The sequence below is a fragment of the Nelumbo lutea genome, chromosome 7 (assembly GCF_056320005.1).
Source record: "Nelumbo lutea isolate HS-2025 chromosome 7, American lotus-T2T, whole genome shotgun sequence".
NCBI lineage: Eukaryota > Viridiplantae > Streptophyta > Magnoliopsida > Proteales > Nelumbonaceae > Nelumbo > Nelumbo lutea.
The window spans coordinates 17,159,287-17,177,498 of NC_142690.1; the positions used below are offsets into that span (position 1 = coordinate 17,159,287).

At 36.4% G+C, this 18,212-nt stretch overlaps 2 protein-coding genes and 1 pseudogene across 2 annotated transcripts; all 3 read right to left on the minus strand.

Annotated features, from left to right (window-relative positions):
• Positions 1-1,922: 1,922 nt before the first annotated feature.
• Positions 1,923-2,835, minus strand: LOC148845377 (17.8 kDa class I heat shock protein-like). Its single transcript, XM_088956274.1, has one exon. The coding sequence runs from the start codon at positions 2,648-2,650 to the stop codon at positions 2,174-2,176; it is 477 nt and encodes a 158-aa protein (XP_088812400.1). The 5' UTR covers positions 2,651-2,835; the 3' UTR covers positions 1,923-2,173.
• A 2,091-nt stretch (positions 2,836-4,926) lies between these two features.
• On the minus strand, positions 4,927-5,876 carry LOC148845378 (17.8 kDa class I heat shock protein-like). The gene has a single exon (XM_088952941.1). The coding sequence runs from the start codon at positions 5,799-5,801 to the stop codon at positions 5,160-5,162; it is 642 nt and encodes a 213-aa protein (XP_088809067.1). The 5' UTR covers positions 5,802-5,876; the 3' UTR covers positions 4,927-5,159.
• Positions 5,877-14,940: 9,064 nt separating this feature from the next.
• LOC148845379 (17.8 kDa class I heat shock protein-like) lies at positions 14,941-15,786 on the minus strand (annotated as a pseudogene).
• Positions 15,787-18,212: the final 2,426 nt, after the last annotated feature.

Here is an 18,212-nt window from a genome sequence, read left to right on the forward strand (position 1 = left end):
ACATCAACTAACTTCCCGTAAGTAAGGAAAATTAAGGAAAAACTAGAAAATAAAACATAGTTATCAAATTCAAACAAAAAAAAAAAAAAACAAATTAACATAAGCATCATGCCTTTCATAAAGCTGAATGTCAAACTGTATTACACTAACATATAATGAGGAACATGTAAATATGGTGCCCCCCACCCCATTATTCATTGTCTTTTCATTATTAAAAAGTGGTGTAAAAGAGAAAATACATATGAAATGCGAACGTACTGTATAAAGTGTAATGGAGGTGTACACCTTTCTACTATGGCTCAAAGGGAACATAAGACCAGAAAACACCTGGTTAATGTAGGGAAAAGACACAAGGATTATCATTTAATAGAAAATAAGGGGATATGGAGTTAATCAGAGCAGAATAGCAGAGGAAGATTCATGGACATGGGGATATGAAGAGCTGAGAGGAGATAAGTTGATTTCATTTCAGTTCAGTTTCAAGAGAAAACTTTTCAAGACATAAGAAGTACTTTTAAGCTTATACATTGTCCACAAATGAGTCAAGCTACAAACTGCATCCAGTGCGTAAAGGCTGCATGCCATGGCAATAACCAGTTGGTGGAAGAACCAACATGCCAAATCTGAGATTTTTTTTTTTAATTTCTATGTAGGTATGGGTCATAGATAGTTATTAAATGATTATTTGAATCAGTCCTATTAGTTGGACTGAGAGTTTGTTCTCCTATCTACTGTATGAGTTAGTTTCTTAATTGGATTAGGAGTTAAACTTAATAACAGCTGAAGTGCCTAGATTGAAATACAAAATTATGCACAATTCAGTTCAGCCACTTCAGCTGCTATCAAATGACCCCTTTATGAATAGTTGACATGAATGAGAACATGGATTCAGGAAAGAGAGTAGTCACTTTATGATAAAAAACATGCGAAAGTCAGTATCCAATCCCCGTCCCAAGAGGCCAAGAACCCAGATAAGTGAGGCCAACACTGCGACATCAACAGTCAAATGGTCAATAACATATCCTAGCCAAGATGGTTTATGGGAATCCGAAGTACGGACATATCCAATGTAGATATCTGAATTCTACTATAGAATTATAAACATTCAAAATGTCAACCCCCATTTTATACACAAATCCCCGCCCAAAAATTGACATCAATTCCGAACTGGCGCCCACCCCTAATATAGTTTGGGCCTAAAATTTCTGACCCTGGGCTGAAACTTCATTCTCATCCATCCAAATATACATATCTTGGGATTTCAACAATCCAATACAGGGAAAAACGGTTAAAAAAAGATCATTGCATGATGGTGGGACCCGTTTTCTAGGTTTGCAACGTAAAAATCTCCTAAGCAACATTAAATTTGTGTTCTCAGTTTATTTTCTTCCAACCAAACATCCATTGTTGTAAATGATCATAAAACTGGTTTGATTTTTGCATTTACCTGAGCCATGTTTATTTGCATTTACCCTCTTCTCAAACAGAGTCTTAGGCTATACTTGGTTTGATGGAAAAAATTGGAAAAGGAAGGGAAAGGTAAAAAAGCTTATACAAAATTTGTATAGGCTTGTCTCAGTTTGGAAGGAGTATGAATACAAATATGTAGAGTGTAAAACCCTTTAATTTATATTATTTTATGTGTTTATAAACTAAGAAGAGTGTAAAACCCTTTAATTTGGTGTAAATTTTGACCTACCTATTTTTATTTCGAAATTGTTGCTTATTTTGTTTGATCTAAATACAAATGAAGAGATAAAACAGAATAAAGTAAAATCTAAAGCAAAATTAAACAAGAGTAATGCAAATAAAAAAATTTGGGTACTAGGCTAGCCCCAAAGTACAAATTACTAAAAAACAGAGAAGCAAAAGAAATCAGAGACACTCAGAACATTACAGTCATTGATCGAACAAACTACCCATTTTAATGCAACAGCAAGAGCAAGACAAAAGGTTTTTACTATTTTATCGGTGGAAAAAACATTTACAAGGAGTTTATTTTTCAATATTATATCCACATCGCGTCCAACATTAAACAAACAACTTCAATACAATTTTACATTATGATTGTTTATGCAAGTTGAAGCCTGAAAAGAAGACACCATCTAAACCCATTCCCTACTTTTCATTCCACAACGTATTCATTCAAGTATGACAGGCAACGATATTTATTCTAACCAGATATTTCGATTGCCTTGACTTCTGGCTTCTTCACCTCAACCTTTGGGACTGTTACAGTAAGAACCCCATTCTCCATAGCGGCCTTCACCTGATCCGCCCTGGCATTCTCCGGTAACCTGAACCGGCGGAGGAACTTGCCACTGCTGCGCTCCACCCGATGCCATTTATCGTTCTTCTCTTCATGTTCCCTGCTGCGCTCTCCACTGATCTGTAGGATTCTACCTTCTTCCAATTCGACTTTCACTTCTTCCTTCTTGAGCCCAGGAAGGTCGGCTCTGAAGACGTGGGCTTCTGGTGTCTCCTTCCAATCGATACGGGCATTGGCGAACGCTGCGGTTTCAGTAGAGAATTTAGGGGCGCTCAGAGCAGTGGCAGAGGTGAAGTCTGGGAATGGATCCCATAAATCCATAGAGAAGGGATCGAAGATGCTACTTCGTCGGCCACCAAAGATGCTAGGGATGATCGACATCTCTTTAGTTCTAGAAATTTGGATGAAAGAAAAATCAAACAGAAGATCAAACGAAAAAAAGCGTCTACTGCGTCGAAGAGCGTGAGCGTGCTATGAGACTTCGCTGTGTCTGACGATGCAGAGACGAAGGGAGGCACTCAGTATTCATAGAAAAGAAGAGAGGCTTCTAAATACTTTCCCGGACTTTCTCTATGCTTCTAGAGTTCTAGTTTATTCGAACATTCTAGTTGTTAGGAGAGGAGATATCCTGTATTGTGATTTATGATAAGTATGATTATGGAGATAAAAATGTGGCCCACCAAATGTTCAGTCACTGCAGATGCCCTTGGCTTGGGTGGGATATAGAAGCGCAAGTTGTGATGGGGCCGCATAACTTACGACGTGGTATACCGGTGGATAACAAGATAAAAATCCATCATCCGAAGGGACCCACCTAGATTGGGCCTATAGACGATGGGATTGATGTATCAGTTCTCATAGATTTGCACAGTGGAGATCATGATCTTAGAATAGAAAATTAGGTAACTGGGTTCTTCAATCTGTAGTGACTAATGGGTGCTACTGGGCTGCGCGTAATGCCCAGGTTAAGATGGGCTTACTGGGCCCAGCCCATGCCCTGCCCAACAACCAGAAAAACAGTAATTATTGGAGATTCACTTTTTCTTTTTAAATTTTTTGCTTATTAGAATGTTAACGTAAGTTCAAAATGCACCTACCATTTGGAAATAATTATATCTTCAGCATACAGAATTGCAGATTACAGAATCTGTTAATAATATCAGTCCAAACTCTAAACAATGTTCTTAGTTACACACAACTGTTTGTCTGATTTCCGAGTGCTTCTGACTTCTCAGTAGTAAGTTCTGACAAATAAATACTTAGAAGTTTCTCATGTTGCTCCTTTTCTTTCACTATAAACGTGAGTCCCCAACCATAATGATCAGTTTTTGTGGAGTTACCAAACAAACCTGACAAAGGCAGACAAATCCCATTAACAGTTCTTGTGGATCTCCTAGTCATGAATCATGAAGAATCAGTTCAAGCTTTATGTTAGAGTAGAGACAGAGCAATGGTCTCAGATGCAAGAAATACTGGGAGGTTAGGGAGGAGATGGGAGAGCTTCAGGCTTCCAGGGATTTCTGGGAAGACGGAGTCCTTTATTCTGATGATCTCATTCCCTGCAATTCGCTTTAAGCTCCTTCCATTCCTCATTTCCCATGTCATATTTCCTGTAATTTGTTTGCTTGCCAATTGGTCCATTGTTATTGTTTTAGGTTTTTAGTGGAGATATAAAGCTAATTGTTCATTGCTATTGCATATAGACTAAAATATCAGCTTCTAAAGAGCTCCAATTACTCAAAAATCAGTAAAGGAGATTGTTACTAACAAAAAACAGTAAGGAGATTAAGTGTCAACAAAACCTGCATATTGAACCCTTGTTCTTAAATGGGTTTAAAGTTAGCAAATTGAAAGGGGAACCATTTTACTGAAAAGTCTATATTTGAACTAAACAATGTTAAATTGTGTTATAAATTTGCATGGAAAGTAGTCTTCTCTGTGGATATCAAAAGGAGATTGCAAATTTCTTCTTGATTGACACGAGATTTCCTCCTTTCAGAAAACCGATTAAGAACCTCCCCAGAAATCAAAGATCACCCTGTTCCACCATGTGCAGGATGGAAAGGCTACTGGGGAATGGGGATATCAAACCGTCTGGATGATGATCAGCAGTAAGTCATGGCTCAACTAGTCTCATGGGTTCAAAGCTTTAAAAAGGTGCCCGGTACAACTTTTATCATCTGATATTCTGATTTTCCTTGATAGCACTCCATAAACACAAATTTACACAGGTTGTCGTTGAAGTTTCTGCTGTTATTGTTCTTCAAGACCAATTACATATCTCCCAGGATGCTAATGTACAATCCCCACTTATAACAATTTTCCTACTAATCCCACTGCAATTTCTACTATTCATGATAGAAATCTGAACTCAAACCCCTCCATTCCTTGCATCAGAGCAGCTGTCTCCCACCTATGGATGCAAAAGACGTATTTCTGGAATATAATCAAAACCGCACCAACAAAGTCGAGGAAATGCTAAATGCTGAATTGGAGTTCTAACAAGAAGAGACATATACGGTTATTCTTGTCGGAAGGGGGAACTTAATTTATGAAACCACATAGCTCTTTAATTTTCAAAGCATCAGAAGCAGAAGGCAAGGAGACTGAAAAAAAAAAAAAAGTTAAATTCTCATGTAGAAAGTAAACCATCAAAATTGAATTGAAACAACCACAAAGGATTTCAAATTTCATAAAATTGAAAGCCTTACATGCCATTTTTTCATTACATCAAAGAACGAGGTTTTACAAAAGCAAATCTTTCTGAATGGCTAATTTGGTTCCACAGTACATCAAACAAGTCATATACAGAAAAAGCCATATCATCCCATCTCGTACATGTTAACTGACAACGCATTCATCAGCAGATGGGAGCATTACAGTATTTATTCTATCCAGAGATATCAATAGCCTTGACTTCGGGCTTTTTAACCACTTCCTTGGGGATAGTTACAGTAAGAACTCCGTTTTCCATAGCCGCCTTCACTTGGTCCACCTTGGCATTCTCCGGCAGCCTGAACCGACGAAGGAACTTGCCGCTGCTGCGTTCGACGCGGTGCCACTTATCGTTCTTCTCTTCCTGTTCTCTGTTGCGCACTCCACTGATCTGTAAGACCCTGCCTTCTTCCAGTTCAACTTTCACTTCTTCCTTCTTGAGCCCAGGAAGGTCGGCTTTGAAGACATGAGCTTCTGGAGTCTCCTTCCAATCGATGCGGGCATTGGCGAAAGTTGCTGTTTCGGACGAGAATTGAGGAGTGCTGAGAGCAGTGGCGAAGCTGAAGTCATGGAATGGATCCCACAAATCCATAGAAAAGGGATCGAAGATATTGCTTCGTCGGCCACCGAAGATGCTGGGGATGATCGACATATCTTTGATTCGTTGTGTGTTTCTGTTTGAAGCAGAGGCAGAATGAATAGTCAACAGGAGAGATGTGGAAATAGCAATGAGAGATTGAGAGGAAGTGAGCACAAATCTTTGAGGAGCTGTTCGAACTACGAGAATCGTTGACGATGCAGAGATAGTGGGACGCATTCGGTATTTATAGAGAAGAAGAGGAAGAGTCTGGTACTTTCGTGGACTTTCTCCATGTTCTGAGAATTATTAAGAACATTCTAGCCCTCTCACCAATCACCATATATGACTTTCTAGTATTTCGCTCGTCAGAACTAACTCCAAATTTTCATATTAGGCCCATGAGCCCATCAAAGTGAATTTGATCATCTCTCTTTTCAACCTGATTTTAATAGTCAGTTTTTTAACCAACCGAACACCAAGTAATCAGCGATTCAAAAATCGCTGGTGTGGCTATAACGTGGTGGCGCTTTTTGGAGATCGGATCTGCTCCTCACACAGGACGCTTTACACCGATCTCACACGCATATCTTATCATACATTGAAAACATTTTCCATAATTAAAAATTATTATTTATGGGAGATATTTCCAATATACGGTGGATGTGCATGCGAGTGCCCCTGTGTGAAGGGCAGATCCCATCTCCACTTTTGAGTCTGGATCTGCTCCTTACATTATACATTTCACATCGATCTCACAATAAGTTTTTTCTATACATTGGGAATATCTCTCGTCCTTGAATTTATTATTCATGAAAAAAAATGTTCCCAATTCAGGGTGAGATTTGTATGAGGTGTGCTATTTGAAGAGTAGATCCCAGTTTGCACTTTTTGAGAAATCAGCATTGACTGCAAACACGACCTCAATTATAAACAAATTGAATTTAGATCACTCTTAACCAAATGGAATAGATTCAATTCAGAATTTGATAAACGTGTGTGTACACACATCCCTACCCATAGAGGTGTAAAGTTGTTTGTGCTGGTAGCTCATGGGTAGCCCGCGCAAAGTGCAGGTTGTGCCATGTTGGCCTGAGGGCCATCACAAGCAGTGTCGCCCTCTTAGTGAAAAATTTGGGGGTCGACCCGGCATGGCACACGACCTAGGCCTATGCGAGCTCGTGCCGCACACCGGGCTGGTCGGTGCGCCGAGCCTTGGGCCAGGTCGAGCCGTGTATCGGGCCAAAGCTATTTATTAAAAAAAAATGACAAAAAACTTAAGATTTTAATTTTATATGAATTTTGTATATAAAATTGCTTATATATACAATAATTAAATAAATTAGTCTAACAAAAAAATATTTATTTATTTTATTAATATATTATATACTATATATTATTATATAATTATAATTTATATTAAAATATATAAATATATATAAAATATATAAATAATATATATGGGTTGTGTCGAGCCGTGTAGGGCCAGGCTGTGGGCTCATAGGCAGCACAACCCACTCGGTCGTGTCATGCCTTGCCAGCCCGTGGACCTAAAACTCCAGGTTCAGCATGGCCCGTATGGTCGTGTTGGGCTTTGGCCTACAGACCATCGTGCCGGGCTGTGCCACACCGGTCCAAGTGCATGTCGGGCCGTGAGTGGCATGGCCCGATTTAAACCTCTACCTACCCATGATACATTATAGCTGTGTATTAAGAATATCTCCCTTATCATTTAGGGAGAATGACCGATATCCCAGTGTTAGGTTTAAAGTATATTTGGGGTATATGCCAACTCAGAATTAATGCCAATTTAAGGTGGTACCGGTGCATAGAATGTATCCGTACTTTTCTGTATCATTTATGGGACATGTTCCCAATAGAGTGAGAGAGATTCCCTATCCCTCGTCTACAACATAATCTTTGATTTTTTTTTTTTTTCAATCCAATAAAGGAATTAAATTCTAGGTTGTTAACGGTGTGAAAGAGAATTAAATTCTTTTTTTTTTTTTTTTTTCGCGCTGCTGGTGTCTTCTTGTATGTAAAAGCTTTCTTTGTCTAAAGTTTCAAATATGATTGATGTTTTAAATTGGTTTTAAGAATTATCAAGGAAATTGATTAGTTTTTATAAATTTGAATTGTGTTGTAGTAAGAATGTTAATAACAAGACTACTAAAATAATTAGGAGATTAAGAAAGGCAATAGAAATGTGCAATTTAATTACTTGAGCATACATTTATTTTGGATTAGGAATAACCATAGCCTTTTGAGTCCTACGGAAAGTTTTCAAAAGAACTTGAATAAATGAAAAGTTAGGCCCAGTTTGGTGCATCTTTCCAAGTGGTCTTTTGGTTATTTACAAGTCGGGCAGACCACACCATGGTCTTTTTCCGTTTGGTTCGTAATAGAGATGCCAAAAGTTGGTGTGCCAAAAAGATGCCAGAAGGCAATTTTGGACTGATTTTGGGAAGCTCCAAATAGAGCTTTACGCATCTTTTTTGCTTTATTCTCGCGTGAAAATACACAAAAAGATGCATGCTAGTCAAATTAACTTTGGGCTGCTCAAATCTTCATGCAAAGCTTAATGCATCTTTTGACTGTTAGAGCTACTAGAAGATCTTTCTAAAAAGACTTTGCTAGTCTTTCTCATGTCAGAAATGAAACTAGTGCTAATAAAGTTAGTTTTGTAAAAAAAAAAAAACAAAAGAAAAACTAATCACCATTTCTATGCATTTAAATTTTCTAAACAAATAACCTCCTGAATGAAAAAAAAAATTAAGGATTTTAGTAGAATTAGTCTAAGGATAAAGGGAGTCTGAATTTGCTCCTCATAGAGTGCTCCTCACACCAATCTCAAACATCTTCCAGCTGCACATCGAGAACACTTTCCATACCTGTATGCTATTATTCTTGGGAGATGTTTCCAATACAGAACAGGATATTATTGTGAGATTGGTGTGAGGAGTATATCCCAATTTGGATAAAGGAGGTTTTAGGTGGGCTTTATGGGACTGTGTACCCTAAATATTAGGAAGTGGTTCAGTCATTAGGAGCTCTGAAGGTGCTCTCTTAAAGCTCTTGAACTAGATGGCATTCCAACAACTAATAGTTTATAAGACTTTTTGGGACATTATGGAGGATGATATCTATGAGTTTGTTTGCAAATTCTTTCAAAATAACAAAATTTGTAGAGAGGATTAATCATACTTTCAAAACACTTATTCCCAAGATTTCCTCCCCTATGAAAATAAAAAATTATAGGCCAACTAGTTATGTAATGTTTTGTATAAAATAATTTCAAAACTAATAGTTAACCGACTGAAATCATTGCTACAAAAGTGTATATCACCTTATCAGTTAGCTTTTGTGTAATTAGCACATATAATTCGTCACTACCATATTTGTAATAGAAACTCTAGATAAGAACCACATAGAGAAACCCCAAATAGGGAGAGTGCTATGGTCGAGCTGGGCAAGACAATAGGCATTGTTTAAAGTATTGGAATGAAATCATGACAACACTCTACAAAGGCAATGCAGGGCTCATGCACCTACGACGAACATAAAATGTCATTTAGGACTTGCAATGAGCATAAAATGCCATCTAGGACCTACGATGACAATAAAATGACATTGCAAGTTTACGACAAGTATAAAACATCATTTGGGCGTGTAGTAAAACCCTAGTGGAATTTACTTAATGGCTGACATTAAGGTTCAAAATATCGATACACCCTATGTCAGTAGTGGCGTATCGGGCAATATTGATAGCTTTTTTTATTTCATTTTTAGTTTTTATCAAATCTGTTTTAGACGGGCCAATTTAATGTCTGTCCACCCTCTAAACCAGTCGAGACCCCAAAACACCGCCTGTAGGGGCATATCGTGAAGCTTCAATACAATACATATTGACCAATACGTATCGATACTTTGAACCTTGGTTGACGTGAGAGCCATCCCTAATAAGACAAGCTCTCTTTTAGATTCTTTTGTTTATAGTCTCCAAATACCCCTCTATAAAAAGGGGAAGAGACAAGTCGCAAGGGACAAGAGAGTACTATCAAAATTCCCTAGCCTAAAACCTAACCTTCTCTCAAAGAGAATTAAACCTACCAGTAACTCTAATTCAAAGACAATCCCATCTTCATCTTTCAAGGAAATCACTCTATTGCCTTACCATCCCACTTACACTTTGTTTTGAGAAGGCAAATTCAAGATAATATAGTAATAGCCCAAGAAGGCATACACTATGACAAACCAAAAAAATCAGGAAAGGGAATGATGGTGGTTAAGTTGGATACTACAAAAGCTTATGATACTTTAGAGTGGGATTATTTGTAATGGGTAAGGGAGGATCTAGGATTGTCATTTGAATGGTGGGAGTTAATCTTGATTAGTGGGTCTCTGGAGGGGCACTTTCAGGCATCAAGAGGTATAAGGCAAGGTTCAAAATATCAATACACCTGAAATGCCGGTAGTGGTGTAGTGGGCAATATCAGTGGATTTTTTATTTTGTATTTTTAGTTTTTTCGAATGTAATTCAGAGGGGTCAGTTTAAGGTCTGTCCACCCTTTGAATCAGTTGGAATCCTAAAACACCCCCTTGAAGGGCATATCGGGAAACTCTCAATATGATATGCATCGACCGGTACGGCCCTAATATATATCAATACTTTGAACCTTGGTATAAGGTAAGGGGATCCTTACCTTTTGTTTTAGCATGGAAGGCTTACCTAGAGTTATAGCGAAAACTAATGCTCCTAGGAATTTGGAAGGTATTAAAATTGCTAGGCAAACTCCTAAAATCTTCCATTTACCTTTTTGCAAATGATGTGTTGTTATTCAGTAAAGCTAATAAAGAGGAAGCAACTAATCTTTTGTATTTGTTTAAATAATTTTAAGAACTTTCATGTGTTCAAATAATCTTTCAAAAATCTGATCTTTGGTTTTGTAAACACACTCCTTCCAAAGGACAGAAAATGATTAGGAGGCAAATGAAAATGACCTCTATTTGTGAAGACTGTAAATATCTAGGGGTTCCTTTCCTATGGAAAAAGAGAAGAGAAAGGCATATTCTTTAGAATATGCCATTGATAAAATGAGGTGAAAATTAATTAGCTCTTTGGAAGGCCTCTTGTTTGTCTTATGCTGGGAAAAAGGTGTTAATACAATCCGCCTTGCAGTCCATTCCTATTTACAGTACAAGTGTTGTTCACTTTCCTCAAAAGCCTTTCAATCAAATGGAGAAGATTTAGAAGTATTTCTAGTGGGGGGTAGGGGGGAACAACTCAAAAGAAAGCTTTCAAATGGGTTGGTTGGGATAAGCTATGTGTACTACTGAAAGGAGGAGGGTTAAGTTTTAGGCAAATGGAGATCTTCAATAAATCTTTGTTGGCTAAGCTAGCGAGGGAATCATATTCTCTTTGGATTAAATTATTAAAAAGTAAATATTTAATTAATAATGGTACTCCTAGAAGAATTCCAACTAATGCCTCTCCATTGTGGGGAGGCCTTGCTAAAGCGGTGTGGGATTATGTCCTTTATTGAGTGTGAAAATTAGCACACAGTTTGAAATTTATGTTTAAAAATTTCCTTAGATAAAGAAAGGAGATAAGTATCCTTTCTCAATGGCCTTAGAGGAGCACGATCAATCTATGGTTATTAAGGAGTTATTTTCTGTTGAATATGGTTCTTGGGATAGAATTAAATTGCTCCAATTTTTTTCTGAGGGAGAGGTCAATGATGTTGGGTGCATACATATTTTCAGAAGTTTACACAAAGATTCAGTTTTTTGATTGGGTAATAAAAATAGTGTTTTTTAGTAAAAAGTTTTTATTTATTGGAACGGAAAAGGATGAATAGTTCTCTGAACCAACATTGTCTTTCTACTTTAAACAGAATTTGGAAATTAAAGGTTTCACCAAAATACATAATCTTTGTGTGGAGATAGTTAAGGAATTTTTGTAGTTATTAAATCTAAACTTAAGCATTTGAGAATTCTCCCTAATAGTTAATGTCCTCTCTATGCGTCTGATGAGGAAACTCATAACCCCTTGTTTGGTTGTTGCCCTTACTTTAGAGCTGTTCTTTTTGGGAGTCCCTAGAATTTGAGATTTCAATTGCTTTCTGTTGAAAATCTTCATTTTCTTGATTTGGTTGATGAATTGTTCATGAATTATGACTTAGGCAATTCGATTTGAGCCTGTTGTCGGTTGGGTGGCAATGGCTTTTTATTATGTTTGGTTAGCCCGGAGGAATGATTGTTTAATTAGAGGACTTAAAAAGATCTATTAATTGGGTTATTTCTACTACAGATGTTGTTTTTGACGCTAACATTTTTGTTGAATCAGTGGGCCCGGATCGCCCGGTTAGAAGGGTTATAGAGAATTCTATGATTAGCCATCCTTTCTCCATCCCAATGTTTTATATACCTAAAACATATTTGAATTCAATTGATTATTTATATTATGTGAGGGATATTCAAAATTCAGCTATTACTTTTGGTTTTTGTGTGTTTGAGCGTTCTAATAGGTTTGTGGTGGCTGCAAGTGGTAGGAAAGAAAGCTTTTTTTTTTTTTTTTTTTTTTTTTTTGTGAAGTAGAGAATGCAGAACTTTTGGCTAAACTATCCGTTATTTCTTTTGCTAAGGACTAGAATTGAAATAGGATTCTTATATTTTCTGACTCAAAGAATTCTGTTAATTTGATGAAGAATTCTAAGGCAACCAATTGGAATATGGCGGTTTGGGTGGATAAAATTTCTATTTTATCAGGACTATTTTCTTTTTTGCAATTTGTGTATAACCCTAGGTTGTTAAATCAGGCTGTTCATCTTTTGTCTCAGCATGCTAGGAACTTATATGATGATACTGTGTGGTGGAATTTGCCACCAACTTATGTAAACTTTCTATTTTAGAGCTTTCCTTGTTTATCTATCAAAAGAAAATAATAAAAGCTTAATTGCATAAATTGGCCTACAAGTTTTAAGCTTTCATGATTCGTGAAGCTTTGTGGGTTGGAATTTTGAAAAATACATAATTTAAGAATAATGAGTACTTATTCTCTACTAAGATTAGTACCACCTCTTCTTGTGTTGGAAAGCCATTGCTACTTTCTTAAATGAATTTGTGTGGTACTTAGGTTTGTAAGGTCAAATTGGATTCTAAGTTTAATTTTTAGAATATGTCCTGAATTCAAAGTAATTAATAATGGTTGGTATTCTCCAATAGGACTTGCAAATAGAGAGGATTCTAGGATAAGTAGATCGGTATTTGAAGAGTTGGAGAAGAAGTGAGAAACTGAATTCCTTTTTTCATTAGGATATTATTAAGGGGGCATTCTTTTTTTAGATTTTGAGAGGGGCCAAAGTTGGTCAATGGGATTTTGATTCCCATTAACCAAGAAACCCTGTTCATTTTTCAGATTTATGTAGGGAGCAGTGAAAATTTATTTTTCTCATACTCATTGCCTACTGGTTAATTAAAATTTTCATTTAGGAAAAAATTACCAGTACTTGAATGGGATGAAAATACCCCTTTTAATAATGGAATTTTTATGTTAAGATTGTCATTGCCTTATTTACGTAGGAAATAAAAGAACATGGGTAAATGTACTTACTTGGATAAATCTTTTCTGAATAACACTTACCCAAATAAATACATTTATCTAAATAAATGATTTACTGAAAAGCAAACGAGGCATAAGGATAAAATATAAGGAGCTATCATGGACTTTGGGGATATTACCACACTAAGGTCTCCAAACTTTCATTTTTCATAGAGAGCTACTGCGTATTTTTAGACTTCAACACTCGATCCACAACCACACTTTTAGATCCAAACACCATTACTAAGCACATGTGCAAAATATTACATATGCTCATCCTTAAACTGTAGAAAGGATTGGATGTTGTCCTTCTCCTGATGACGTACCCAAAGTGGTAAGGCTATCAATGGATTGGATGTTGTCGTTCCATCCAATCCATTTACATTGGATTTATATGTTTGATATGACCAAAACCAACCATGTCCAGTGGCAGTAGGCTAGTGGCAAAGTCGTAAATTGATTTGATCGAGCCAACTTGACCAAGTTCAACTAGGCCCGACTAACCTGGCCAGATTGACCTAATTGATCTCACTACTCAACTTAGCTGAACCAACCTAATCAAACTCACCTACGCCCACTTAACCTGACTAAGCTGACTTAACACCAGCTCATGGCGTGTACCTCTAGTCAACCAAAGAAGCAACACAATATAGATGCTATATGTGATTGAGCTTATCAAAATATCAATATTACATTAGATATTAGATACAAGACAAAATAAAAATACTAAACATATAGACACGCCTTATTTCATTTTATCTCACATTTATATCATGTCTCACTAAATTTTCAACTCATTTTCTCTACTTTTTGACATTATTGACTTGGCCGAGTGTGATGTTTTCTTCTAAGCATAGGTGCTCCATAATAGCCGAGGTACCAACTGACGTAATACCTCATTAGCCAAAGCGACACCCTCTCAATTGGGATCTTATTTCATTCTTGTTGTAAAATTTGGCAGCAACAGTGTCCAATAGGCTAATCAAATTGGATTGAGAGAGAGAATTCATAGTGAATGGTTTAGGAGAAGATCAAGAGAAAAATAGTTTAGGAGAAAAATCAAGGGAGAGAGAGAGAGAGAGCCACAAAATCAGAAAGCTGAATTTTTAAATAAGCATGCGATAATGGGCCATCCTTGGTCAATCTCTCCTATGGTTAGGAATTGAAGATATCTCACCAACTCAACGAATATCCATTTCTATAATACAAACAAAATGTGCGAGATTATCTTTCTACCAAAGGCAAAGATGAGTAAAGGTAAAAGTTACTACCAGCTGCTCAAAGAGATTATTTTAACGTTCCTAGTTCCTACGTTAAACTCCTATTAACCCAGTTTTCGATCCAAACCAAAAAGAAAAGAGAGAACCAACAGTCCGAACAAATTGAACAACCACACCAGTGACTGGATCAACTTCTTGTTGGGCTTCTGTAATTGCACATACAAATTAAAGTTATCACTTTTAGTTCATTTTTGTAACCTACAGCCTACAGCCAGAAGCTTATCGGAACGAGACCTAATTATAATTTATTCTGATTACCATCTTATTAAGAGAATATTTTGTTGAATGTCTCCAGGTCCCCCCCAAAACACAACCACTGGCAGCCTTAAACAATGTCTTCTTGTGAAGTTGAATCCATCAAATGAGATTTAAAGTTTAAACAATGTCGTTCCCAAGCAGCAACATATTCAAAACAAAAACAGCAAAGCATGAACTACATTACGTCTTTTACATCATTCACTCTATAAAATGCCAATTTAAATGAAGAAGAGGCCAAGGATTTCATCAGAAAAATAATATTTTCAAAAAGAAAAAGAGCTCTTTTTAGTTTTTACAACGCCAAATCTGGTTCATTATTTGATTAATTAATGTTCCATACAATTTACAAAAATTTAAACCATCTCTGGAAAATGCAAACAAGACACCGTTGAAGCCCATTTCCTACCAGTATTCATTCTAATTCTAACCAGAGATTTCAATAGCTTTGACTTCCGGCATTTTCACATCTTCCTTAGGGACAGTTACAGTAAGAACCCCATTCTCCATGGCCGCCTTCACTTGGTCCACCTTGGCGTTCTCCGGCAACCTGAACCGACGAAGGAACTTGCCGCTGCTGCGTTCAACACGGTGCCACTTATCATTCTTCTCCACGTGTTCTCTGCTGCGCTCCACTGATTTGTAAGACTCTACCTTCCTCCAGTTCGACTTTCACCTCCTCCTCCTTGAGTCCAAGAAGGTCGGCTTTGAAGACATGGGCTTCTGGGGTCTCCTTCCAATCGATGCGGGCATTCGCGAAAACCTCTGTTTCGTTTGAGAATTGAGGGGAAGACAGAGCACTGGTTGAGGGAAAGTCCTTGAACAGATCCCAAACATCGAGAGAGAAGGGATCGAAGACATTGCTTCTTCGGCCACCGAAGATACTAGGAATGATCGACATCTTTGCTTCAGATTCTTTTTTCTTCCTACTTGAAATTTCGAATCAAATCGAAGACCGAACCAGAGAAAGGAAACAAACGATTGCCGGGTAGAAGAACTTGGCGTGTGCTTAGAGAGTTTCTCGTTCTCGACTCGAATACCTCACACATAACGATGCCCAGATGGTAGGGAAGAATTCGGTATTTAAAGAAAACATGGGGACAATTCTTGTAGTTTCTGGGACCATCCCCACGTTTCTACTTTAATTCTAAGATTGATTGATAGAGCATTTCCATTTTCCAGCCTTTCCAGTCCAGGCCTTTCTCGAACGCTCGGGATTCTGAAAGAAAATTTTTCCTCGGCCCAGAGAAGGCCTACCAATGAGTCAATGGCCAATATGCTCTTGGTCCAGGTCCAGGTCCACTTTAATAAACTGGGGCCCACTATGAACCAATCTCGTTAATGGTTCATAGGATCATAGCTCATAGGCAACAAAAATCTACATCTTCAGATAGATCATCACAGTCACAGGGAACCACTGTTTGCGTTCTTGGGGCCTCAATACTTACCATAAGCAATCACTAATCAGGGCCAATCTTGGGTTGGGCTTGGGTCCCACTTAACATAGGACTCCTATCTACGGAGTCATAATGAGTCTTCATGGTGGGACCCATTGAATGTGGATCCTGATCATCCAAACCTAGGATAGAATTTAAGCTGACCCATTAAGGGGCGTGTCCCCCAAATGTTTTAATCATCTCTCCCTATAAGAATAAACACCAATGGTAAGACATAAAATAAACAACAAACTATAAGGATTAAATCTCTAATGGAACGAACTACATCATGCAGGCTGCCAAAATATGTTTTATCCAATGAACAGTGGGGAAATCCTTATTTTTAATATCCTTAACAGCGATTAAGCAATGCAGAGATCTTTATAACAATGTTCTATTATCAATATGTTACTGTAGTATCAGCTGCAAATGAGCCAGATATGATTTCTCTGAATATTTTGATCATTGTGCATAACTTTATAGCCATCATGTGTAGTTCTTCATTTAAATACATGATACTTGTGTTTTGATTAGCAAACAATCCTAATTCCACCGAGTATATACATGTATCACCATAACAATAGTGTATAGCTGAAGATGAAAACTATTAGCATTAGAATAGTCCATCTCTTAAAAGTATTTCTCTGTCCATTATGATTCTTATCACTACGGATCAAAGAAGCGATATCGGGTATTATATTGGACAGTTCAAATGCGAATATGGATATACTCTGGAAACATATGGCTATAAATAAAAGATATGAAAATGTTAGGAAAATGTAAATAAATCACATAAATACATTAATAATAATAAATTTAAAGTTGAATTATTTATAAATAAGGTATAAACACATGAAAAATGCATACTTTAATAGCTTATATGAAGAAAAACATTACAATCAACAATACCACAATTCTAGAGTATTTATACACCATAAAATAATAATGCTCTATTTCAATTTTTATTAAAATTTGGAAAAAAATATTTATTTAGTATTTTTATATAAATAATAACTTTATATTTCATTTTTAACATATTATTGTTTTATTTTAAATATAATTGCAAAATAAAGCATATAAATCATTTAAGGTAGACAAATAAGTTATTTTATAATTTTCATTTTTTATTAATTTTTTGGGGGAAATTAAATCTTAAACTATTCATTTCAATTTTTATAATTATAATTTTATATTTCTATTAATTTCGTTGGGAACATTTATTTATTTAGTATTTTTTATAATAACTCTATTTTTTCGAATAATAAATATGTTTTATTTTTAACATATATTTTATTAATTGTGTAAAATAAAACTTATAAATTGTTTAAGATAGTTAAAATATATTATTTTCATAATTCTCAATTTTATTATTTTTTAGAGAAATTAATAAATATGTTTTATTTTAATAATTTAACATATATCCAACATTTTTAGCCATTTTTTTTTCTTTTTTTTTTTTTGTCAGAATGGGTTGTTTGTTCGGTTCAAATGGTTGAACCATTTGACCTATGAACCGGACCACTGGCCAAGCATATAGGACCGCATCCATTGATATGGTGCACTATAGCCTGATACAAAAACATTGTGCCTTATGCATGACTCATGGGATATGTACTTGGTCGTGGCATATGCTGTATCCATGACCAAGGATACAAATACAATACACCCTGTATCATGAGTATCGTGTTGATGTTCTAAATTTGATTATTACCACCCTGTATCATGAGTATTGTATTGATTTTCTAAATTTGATTATTACCATAGGAGTGGACCCATAGGCCTTTTCCTACTGACCTTCCTTTCAAGCGGTTGAATGAAGATCAGAAACTTTGGCTTGAGAGACCCTTCACAGAGGAGGAAATAAAGGCAGCAATTAAGAAGTTAGTGTTGGGAAGAAACTAAGTTTATCCACAAACTATTTCTCCCCCCCCCAAAAAAAAAAAAAAAAAAAACTTGTAGATATTCAGCTAGCACAATTTCAAGCAAGATATCAATAAAAAATAATCATAAGCCAAGCAAAGAGAGACACACAATATTTAACGTGGAAAACCCCTCCAATGTGAAGGGTAAAAACCATGGG